This window comes from Lactuca serriola, chromosome 1, assembly GCF_051521515.1.
Source record: "Lactuca serriola cultivar US96UC23 chromosome 1, Lser_US96UC23_V15, whole genome shotgun sequence".
NCBI lineage: Eukaryota > Viridiplantae > Streptophyta > Magnoliopsida > Asterales > Asteraceae > Lactuca > Lactuca serriola.
In genome coordinates this window covers 142,793,870-142,804,343 of record NC_136408.1, presented here as the reverse complement: position 1 = coordinate 142,804,343, position 10,474 = coordinate 142,793,870, and the positions used below count along the sequence as shown (strand labels likewise).

Genomic DNA, 10,474 nt, shown 5'->3' with positions numbered 1-10,474 from the left:
TCCCTTGGAGTTTACGGCCGTAAACTCCCTTGGGAGGGTTCTTATGGTGCTTTCAAGTCTCAAATAATTCTAGGAACAAATCTAGACCTTAGTACTTGGCTTTAGGAGGGTTTATGGCACCAATATGTACCATTTTATGGAGTTTACGGCCTTGGAACCTTCTGGGCCGTAAACTCCCTCACACATGAGGTTCTTAGATTTTTAACTAGTCCAAAACTCATCTAGGTACTTGCCTAAAAAGTCTCATGGCCTAAGGAAGTGTCTAGGGTGTCCTTTGACCCCATTAAAGGAGTTTACGGCCCAAGAAATACTCTTGGCCGTAAACTCTCCAACACTTATGCTTTTCTTAAGTTTTCTAGGTTTTAAACATTTAGGAGTACTTGCCAAAATAAGGTCTAAGCCTTAGGGAAAGTTTGAAGGCATTTTGGAACCTAAAACATGGAGTTTACGGCCTAAGGAGCTACTTGGCCGTAAACTCCCATCTAACCATGATTTCTAATGGTTTTGTTGGTATAAGGCATGAGTATAAGGCTTCTAGGTTTTTGTTCTAAGGCTAAAGGATCACTAGGCACTCATTTGTGCCCTTTACTTGGAGTTTACGGCCCAAGAGGTGGTTCCTTGGCCGTAAACTCCTCAAACTACTTGCTTTTGATGTGCTTCTAGCTTCATATGATCATACACTAAGTCCTTAGTTAGATGCCTAACACGGAAATGGGACTATGTGGCCTTTAGGCTTGATTTTGGAGTTTACTCCCCAAGAACGTTCTTGGGCGGTAAACTCCCGGATCTTGTGTTTTGGACATGTAAACAATGTTATAAAGAATATAACAAGTATTAAAACACATTTAGGGAAGTAGACTCACAATCTGGGATGAAAAGCCGAAGATCCGTGAGAGAGTATTTGGCTTTTCTCTAATTGGAAATCAAATAATGAACCAATTTGGTTCAGAATTCTATTTATAGTCCAGAGATTTTTGGCAGAAAATATTTCTATTCTCGGAATGGATTCTAATGACCTAGAGTAATGGATTTACAGTGTTGCACAAAATCCTAGTGCAACCACTCTCCTAATAACTCCTTAGGTGTAAAACCCTAAAACTGCCAAACTTATTCCAAAAGTTTGAATTCTCACTGAAATTGCTCTACTTCTATTGGATTGATGTGGTTTGATTTGAATGGAAAATTTCGGGTTGTCACACTGGTACGGCTCCGATAGCCAAGGCACCATATCGGTTGGCTCCTCCTGAGATGCAGGAGTTGTCTACATAGCTGCAGGAGCAGTTAGACAAGGGATTCATTAGACCCAGTAGCTCTTCCTGGGGAGCCCTAATTCTATTTGTGAGAAAGAAGGATGGGTCGCATCGGATGTGTATAGATTACCGGGAGCTGAACAAGGTAACGGTGAAGAACCGTTACCCACTCCCGAGGATTGATGACCTCTTTAACCAACTACAGGGAGCATCTTGGTTCTCCAAGATTGATCTATGTTCAGGATATCATCAAATGAGGGTCAGAGAGGAGGATGTACAGAAGATTGTGTTCCAGACGCGCTATGGCCACTACGAGTTTGTGATGATGCCCTTTGGGCTCACTGATGCTCCTTCCGCGTTCTTGGACCTCATGAAACCCGTGTGTAGACCGATGTTAGACCGGTCTGTGATAGTGTTTATTGATGATATCTTGGTTTACTCCAAGACGCAGGAGGAGCACGAGGAGCATCTGCGAGAGATTCTGAAGACTTTGAGGAAGGAGAACTTGTATGCTAAGTTCTCTAAGTGTGAGTTCTGGTTGCGCGAGGTTCAGTTCCTTGGGCATCTCGTCAACCAGAACGGGATCTCAGTGGACCCAGCCAAAGTGGAGGCCATGATGAGATGGGAGGTTCCAAAGTCTCCATCCGAGATTTGGAGTCTCCTAGGATTAGCCGGCTACTATCGGAGATTCATCCAGGATTTCTCCAAGATAGTCGTACCCCTGACTAGGCTAACAATGAAGGTCGTGGTCTTTCGTTAGTGGCCTGAGCAGCAGGCCGTGTTTGAGAAACTGAGACAGAGATTGTGCGAGGCACCAATCTTAGCCCTTCTAGAGGGCATACAGGATTTTGTTGTGTACTACGATGCATCCATCTCAGGTTTGGGCGCAATATTGATGCAGAGAGGGCATGTCATCGCCTAGGCGTCGAGGCAGCTGAAGCCTCACAAGGCGAACTACCCGGCGCATGATTTGGAGTTGGGGGTTGTTGTATTCGCCCTCAAGATTTGGCGTCATTACCTCTATGGGGTTCGTTGTACCATCTACACGGACCATAAGAGTTTAAGGTACCTCATGGATAAGTCGAATCTAAACATGAGGCAGCATCGGTGGATGGACGTGGTAAAGGATTATGATTGTGAGATCCTTTATCACCCGGGTAAGGCCAATGTGGTGGCCGACGCGCTTAGCCGCAAGGCAACGTCGATCAGGGATATCTGCCTAAGGATGACAGTGGTGACTCCGCTGTTGGAGCGGATTCGGGAGGCCCAGCAGGAGGCCATGAAGGAGGAACATCGGAAGAGCGAGCGGATCGTGGGGTAGGTTTCCTCCTTCGACTATGACAGCCGAGGATTACTGACACTACACTGTAGGGTGTGGGTGCCATACCACGGGGGTGTGTGCCAGGTTCTGATGGAGCAGGCGCACAAATCTCGGTTCTCCATTCATCTCGGGGTAACGAACATGTATTGGGATCTTCGTCTGGACTATTGGTGTCCCTGCATGAAGCGGGATGTGGCATGGTTCGTGGAGCGGTGCTTGACCTGCAGGAAGGTCAAGGTTGAGAATCAGAGACCTCAAAGCAAGATGCAGCCGTTGGATATTGCGCTGTGGAAATGGGAAGACATCACGATGGATTTGATCACCAAGCTTCCCAGGACCGCGCAGGGAGTGGATTCGATCTGGGTCATCGTCGATCGATTAACCAAGAACGCCCATTTTATCCCGATCCAAGAGAGCATCTCGGCCGAGAATTAAGCTGACATCTATATCTGGGAGGTGGTGGCGCGGCACGGTGTGGCAGTTTCTGTGATTTCAGACAGGGATGTGCGGTTCACTTCCAGGTTTTGGAGGAAGTTTCATGACGAGCTGGGTACTCGTCTGCATTTTAGCACCGCCTTTCACCTGCAGACGGATGGTTATTGCGATCGGACCATTCAGACCCTGGAGGATATGCTGTGAGCATGCGTATTAGACTTCGGAGGTAGTTGTGATACCTATCTTCCACTGGTAGAGTTCTCCTATAACAATAGTTATCATGTGACCATTGATCGTCCTCCTTTCGAGATGCTTTATGGGAGGAAGTGTAGGACCCCGATATGTTGGGGCGAGTTTGGCCAGAGGGTAATGGGGAGCATTGAGGTAGTGCTCAAGACGACAGAGAAGATTCAGCAGGTCCAAAGCAGGCTTCAGAATGATCAGAGTCGGCAGAAAAGCTAAGCTGATAAGCGCCGATCAGACCTGGAGTTCCAGGTCGGGGATATGGTTCTCCTGAAGGTTTCTCCATGGAAAGGCGTTATCCGATTCAGGAAGTGGGGCAAGTTGGGCCCTAGGTACATTGGACCGTTCAGGGTTATAGCCCGGGTGGGCAAGGTAGTGTATAGGCTGGATTTGCCAGCTGAACTTAGTCAGATACATAACATTTTCCATGTTTCCCAGCTGCGAAAGTGCCTAGTGGACGCCTCAGCAGTGGTACCCTTGGAGGACATTTAGGTTGATGTCAGCTTGAACTACATTGAGCGACCGGTGGCAATCCTCGACCAGAAGTCGAGGGATTTGAGGAACAAAAGAGTGGAACTCGTGAAGATACAATGGCAGCACTGGAAGGGGTCGGAGTGGACTTGGGAGCCGGCGGACGAGATGATGGAGCATTACCCCGAGCTGTTTCAGGGTCGAGCAGCAGACTTCGAGGACGAAGTCTAAAATAAGTGTCACTACAAGAAAACAGCCCTTTAATCACGCGCAAACAATGGCACTCGTTGATAGACGACGCGCATTTGTAAGTGCCCTAAAAGATAATGTCAGTTTTGCAAAATTTGAAGGATAGAGGGCACGCATTTGTGCGCACCCTAAAATTAGTGTCAGAAAAGAGAAAAAAAGAAATGCGGAGGGCGCCTTTCATAAAATGTGCATCATGTAAATGTGTCGCTTTATAATTTTAAGTGAAACACGCGTTTTAGGCGGGAAATGAAATCGACGAAAATTACCCCCGCCTATTGAATCTCAAAAATTAATCCCCCCCCCCCCCCCCCCGCGCTTCTTATACTTAGCAAGAAAAAGCCCTAGGTCCCTTATCTTCATCTTCAGTATCATCAAACATCTCGTTCATCGGATCTCTACTCGATCTCCTTCTTATCAGTATCATCAAACATCTCGTTCATCCTCTGCATTATTTCCATCGTTCTTCCCTCTCCTCACTGATCAATACCCAAAAAACCCTAATATCATAACCACTCCTCTTTTCTCGCACAACAAAATCCCAAAACATCACCAAATACTAAATTCCACAAAATCGTTGTGACCATTTTAGCTAGGGCTTTTTTCAAGTACGAAAACACTCTCGCATCTCTCTTAGCTTTGAAACAATGGATGATTTACCTTGCTTCGCCTTTGGTCACTTCTCCTCCGGCGACGTCAGGCCTTCCTCATTACAGATCGACCAACGATAAGCTAATACTTATAACAGAATCGTTTCACTCTCAATTGGGTGTGCGAGTCCTCCATCGCACTGATGACTACGAATGTGACTCTTCCACCACACATGTGATTGCGTCCCGTCTCACCTCCCTGGCCGCTACCTTAATAGGTTTATTTTTTCAATTAGAATTTTCTTTTCATATAGAAATCGATTTCGTCCCCTCCCCAGCTCTTCCTCTCTTCACTAAAATCGTTGTTCATATATCCACTAAAATCTTCACGATTTCTTTAATTTCACTCCAAGGGTTATTTGATAGCTCTTGTATGGTTTATTCCCTATACTGAATCGAGAGTCAAAACCATTGTGGTGGTTGTGGCGGAATCAAAGTGAGGGATTGAACCATTGTAGCAGAGAGATCTTGAAACTTTTGATTAATACTTCTCAAGTCGTCTCCAAGGTAATGTGAACCTCTTGATACTTCTCATGTTGACTCTTTTTTTTCGTATAGCTATCGTCTTTTAAAATTAGGGCTTTTGTTTGAATCATTTCATTGAACGACAGGTGAATCAGACCGTCTTCTCATTTTATTTGACATTGCAGAACAGTGCGTTGAATTTCTTTGTCATGTCCAATTTATCTCGACTAGATCTCAAGCAGGTTTCGATGTTCATCTCTATTGATGCTCTAACTTTTTTCCTTCAATGGAACTGTGGATTTTTATAAACCCTAGCTTCTACATAAACCCCTCTTTTAACCGAGCTTGGAAAGACCACGTGGCTTTCCACATTTAAGAGTTCTTCCTGAAGATGTATTATTATTATTATTAAATATTACTCTCTTCATAATAAAATCATGCAAGAAAATGAAATTCCTTTTATTAATTTATGTGTTTCTAATAACAGGGTGTTGCAATGTTTGATATTTCTAATTATGGACGAAGAGTTAATCATCATAGAGATATGCATATGGATATCGATCACCTGTATTATGAGGTATACACATATTGGTTTCTTTTGTTATTCAAATTAGGAAAATGCCCTTTTGTGTATATGCAGGATCTTCTTGCATTAGGTGAGCAGATTGGGAATGCTGGATCGGGGTTATCAGAGGATTTGATTTCAAGTTATTTGAAAACAAGGGTATTTATGTCTTCTAAGTTGGAAGTTGTTTTATCTGCTGATCAAGAACTTAGTTTCTGCACAATTTGTCAGGTAAGGGCAAATTCGTAAAAATTTAGGGAAAGAAAGTCTCATTTCTTGATTTTCTTTAGTAACTCGTCTTTATTCATTAAGTCTAAAGAAAAAACTCTAATTTAGCTTATGGGTTTAAGGGTAAGCGTATGTTTGGTTCGCATGGAATGAAATGATGAAGGAATGGAATCAGTCATTCCATTCCTTCCCTAATTCCATCATACTAATTCAACATATGATTTGTGTTTAACAGATGGAATACAATGATCAAGAAAGAATCGGAATGTTGGATTGCAGTCATGGATACTATGTGGACTGCGTCAAGAAATGGCTAACCGTTAAAAACACATGCCCAAGGGGAAATTACAAAAAGATGGTAGCCGAGGGGAAATTACCGAAAAACACCCTGGCTTGTTGGGATTATGGGAATGATGCTGAGTTGTTCACCATTCCAGATGTACACAGTGTCATGGCCAAGAATGCACAAGAAGAACTATTGCAGTGGTATGCTGAAAATGCCAAAAATAACCCTATGATTATACATGTAGATGAAACGTGTGCAGCTGGTATTATACAAGCAATTGGTCATTTTAAGCTTGGACCAAACACATCACCCAGAGACTTACCCTTACCTGAACTTTTCAAGTTGGACGATTTTGACCCTGCATATGAAGTTGTCAAGTTTTACTTGTTTCTGGAGAGCTGGTTTCGTGGTGATATTGAGAATCCTGAACAATATTTGGAGAATTTGAAAGTAGTTTGTGTACGTTGAGCAACTTCACTTTTTCTCTTATTTTATTTATTTATTTATTGGTATTGGTATTCTTACTCCATTCATGTTTTTTGTGGTATCATTTTTATGCAGTCTTCATCTGGTTCTTATTTTAGTCCATTTGGTGTTGAGCAATCGCTTCATGAAGTGATTGGTAAGCTAGAAGAATGCTATGGGGAGAAAAAAGGAACAAAAATTCGAATTTGGGTTGATCAAGTTTTCCCTTCTCGGCTTGATTCAAACACATGGCTGGTGAAGTTCAAGAAGTTGGAGAAATCTGGTGTCATCTTTATCTTGGATTCTTCATTTTTACACTCAGACAATAAAAAATGAAACATCATCATGGTTTTCTTTTTTTTTAGGTGAAGAGAAAATGTGTTGCTTTACCACAGTTATATTGAGTTCAAAGGTAACATTTTTTGATACAATAATTATTGTGATGAAGTGTGGCAATGTTAAATGTTTGTTGTTGGTTGCAGGATGTGAAACTTTCACAAGGGTTGACTTGGGTGCATGTGCACCAAACATGGATGGATGGATCAACGACTGATAACAAAAATTGGTTTCTTTAAGGTTTTATGCCTCTCCCGCCTTTGACCTATCTTAGATATATATGTTTATCTTTTAAAATAAATGTAGTAAGTTGAATATTTTATTAACAAGGAATGGTTGTCTAGGCCATAAATACCAAATAATATGATTTCTTCCTTTTTCATGTTCATGCCATGGTAACATAGTCTCTTACAAGTTTTAATGTTTATTTAGTATTTCATAAGAAAAATGATCAGTTATAACAATATATTCGTCTAGACCTTGAGTTCCGAGATAACATAGTAAAACATCGTTTTTGTAACAAATAAATAAATAAATAAAAAACAACCATTTACAATTTACGCCAACTTTTATACTAGTGAATTGTATAATATCATGTTTGCCATCATCATTTTTTATGTATAGGCATAACAAGTGGTGTTGAATTTGAATAACGTTACTTTAAAATCAATGTTAAACAACAATACATATTAAATTGGAGATAGCTATACAATAATACATACATAGTAGTCTAACAATTCCATTCTTTCTTACCTTCTATCTAGCATTTTAGCCACGTTTCTTCTTTGTTGCAACTTTCAGTGTTCATTATTGATTTATTATTATTATTATTTTAATTATTCAGATTGATCTGCTAGCTGAGATTAGTCGGTCACCTCGCATTCTTTCGGAAGTTGATGCAGCTATGAAAACTAAGCGAATTAAAAATGATGTGGACAAGTATCTAAAGGTACTTTAAAACTAAAACAAACTATAAACAATTCTCATTCATTTCAAACTATAAACAAGTATCTAAAGGTACCCTTGTTTTGTTATACTTGTACAGAGAAGGCCACAAGGGACTTCGTTTCTGTCTAAACTAAAGCAGAAACTTCTTCTTTCACCAAGTGAGGCAGCAATGGTAGGAACATGATACAATGTGCCATTAATGAATTCCCTTGTCCTTTATGATGGAATGCAGGTGTTTTTTTCGTTAATATAAAATTTTTTAAATTCTTAAATAGTTGTTGGTGTAAAGAATTATGATAAGAATTGCATTGAATGTTGAGGCAGGCAATCCAACAGTTGCAGGCAAGAACGCCACACGGACAATCCATGGCGAGCAATGCTTCGCTGGCGATCTTCTTGGTGGGAACTTGAGACAGAAGGGCACTACCTCTTTTTGAAAGCAGTTGCAAATCAGTTGAGCTATCCCAACAACCATACACATTACTTCTCCTTCATCCTTCTCTACTTGTTCTCAGAATCAAATCAGGTCTGCTACCTCACTTTCAATAATAATGATAATAATAATAATAATAATAATAATAATAATAATAATAATAATAATAATAATAATAATAATAAAATGCAGGAGGCGGTCCAGGAGCAGATAACGAGAGTCCTTTTGGAGCGGTTGATAGTTAACAAGCCACACCCTTGGGGGCTTCTAATCACCTTCATTGAGTTTATCAAGGTAGTTATCAAAAACATTAAGTGTAATATAATATAATATAATATAATACATAGTGGTTGTTGATTTGTTTTTATATTAATGATTAATGATTAATGATGATGTGGCAGAAGCTTTGGAGGTAGTTAGTGTTCTTTTTATAACTTTATGTTACTTTTTTTGCATGTAGGTTACTTTTTGTTCAGGGGTATTATTGTAAATAGGTACTTGGAGATGTGATAGGGTCTCTAGCTGGGGTGATTCTTGTGGATTTTGGATACGATAAGAAGTAGAAACAAGAAGGTGTTCCTTAATAGTAGTCATTGAAGGTGATTTTGGTTCTTGAAACGAGACTCAAGATATCATATTTTGGCCTGGCTAGAAGCTTTGGAGGAAACGACACTCAAGCAAAAGTAAACACACAGAGAGTTGTTGGCACATAGTAAGCTAGAGGATGCAATTGTATATAAATGAGTTCATTTTTTTATAACATTTACTCACTTTTGGAATAATTATTTGTATTTGACATATTAGTGAAATGAATTATCTTTGTTATTTATGGTATTTTATTTTGTATTATGAGATTTTTAATGTATTATTTAATTTGAAAATTAGTAAATCTATAAATAATATTTTTTTAAACATTGAAAATTATGATACGCAAAAATGTGTGTCGTCTTAATTTATGACATGGCCTTTCTTGACAGGGGCTTTCTTAATATGCATTGCATGTCATTAACACGCGCGTGGTAAGGTTCCGACATGCGGATGTGTGTTGTCTTCCTTTATGACAGGGCCTTCCTTGATACGCATTACGTGTCGTAAACGCGCGTCGTAATTGCGCGTCGTAAATGCACGTCGTCCTTCCTTGACGCGCATTTGCGCGTCGTCTGAGCCTTTTACGACGCGCAATGAGCATCGTAAAAGGCTGTTTTTCTAGTAGTGTGGGGGAGATTTGTAGCACATGGTTCTTTAAAATGTTTTGCATTTTGGCCTTCGACTCGGCGAGTTGAAGGAACAACTCGCCGAGTAGAAGCGGGATGAGACGCGGGGTTTAAGTAGTGGACTCGACGAGTCAGGTCCCGGACTCGGCGAGTAGGCCCTGTGTGGACAAAAACCCTAACCTAAGGGTTTGCACCCTATATAAACACCTTAACTCGGACTCCTTCGTCCCATTTGCTCCCAAAAGACCCGCATAGCAAACCCTAGCCGTTATTGAAGCAATCTAAGACATTTGGAGTGATTTTGGTGCTTTTGTGATCCAAGGAAGGAAGGAAAAGCTTGAAGGATCAAGAGGAGGCTAGAAGGATCCGATTTTGAGCATCATTTGCATTCTACAGAAGGTATAAAGTCTATACCTTGTTTTTTCTTTTGATAGATCCCATTTTGTGGAGTTCTAGGGCTTTTCTAAGCCATTTTGGTCACCAAACATGATTGCAAGCATGGTTAAGGGTTGATGTTTCAGATCTAGGTCTTTAGAGGGGTTACAAGGCAGAAAGGAGTGGCTCTTGCACTCAAAGAAGACCCCATGCATTGAAAGAGCTTGTTTTAGGACCTTTTGAGCTCAAAGTCCCATGCAAGCATGTAAAGGTTGTAACTTTACGTGCTAGATCGATTGTAGAAGCAGAGATATATCTTTTGATCAAGGGTTGTACATCAGAAATCGAAGATTTAGTGAGAGGATGTGACCGACTCGACGAGTTCATTCTTGGACTCGGCGAGTCCAAGGTTTCTATCCCATATCAGTTGAGGGTCAAAAGGACCCAGTTGAGTGTGGAAAGGTTTTAGGTGGTCCCGGGGAGTGACCCAACGTTCTGGACTAAGCGATTGTTCTGGAAATTCACGGGACTCGGCGAGTGCAT

General features: G+C 40.9%; 2 protein-coding genes across 2 annotated transcripts; both read left to right on the top strand.

Annotated features, from left to right (window-relative positions):
- Window positions 1-3,997: 3,997 nt before the first annotated feature.
- On the top strand, window positions 3,998-7,200 carry LOC145062339 (sucrose-phosphatase 2-like). The gene is made up of 7 exons (XM_079009958.1): window positions 3,998-4,027; window positions 5,569-5,658; window positions 5,722-5,877; window positions 6,110-6,619; window positions 6,722-6,908; window positions 6,991-7,037; window positions 7,108-7,200. The coding sequence occupies exons 1-7, from the start codon at window positions 3,998-4,000 to the stop codon at window positions 7,198-7,200; spliced, it is 1,113 nt and encodes a 370-aa protein (XP_078866084.1).
- A 355-nt stretch (window positions 7,201-7,555) lies between these two features.
- On the top strand, window positions 7,556-8,836 carry LOC145062328 (uncharacterized). The gene is made up of 8 exons (XM_079009949.1): window positions 7,556-7,579; window positions 7,806-7,910; window positions 8,007-8,081; window positions 8,185-8,192; window positions 8,234-8,435; window positions 8,535-8,636; window positions 8,744-8,754; window positions 8,803-8,836. The coding sequence occupies exons 1-8, from the start codon at window positions 7,556-7,558 to the stop codon at window positions 8,834-8,836; spliced, it is 561 nt and encodes a 186-aa protein (XP_078866075.1).
- The last annotated feature ends 1,638 nt before the right edge of the window (window positions 8,837-10,474 follow it).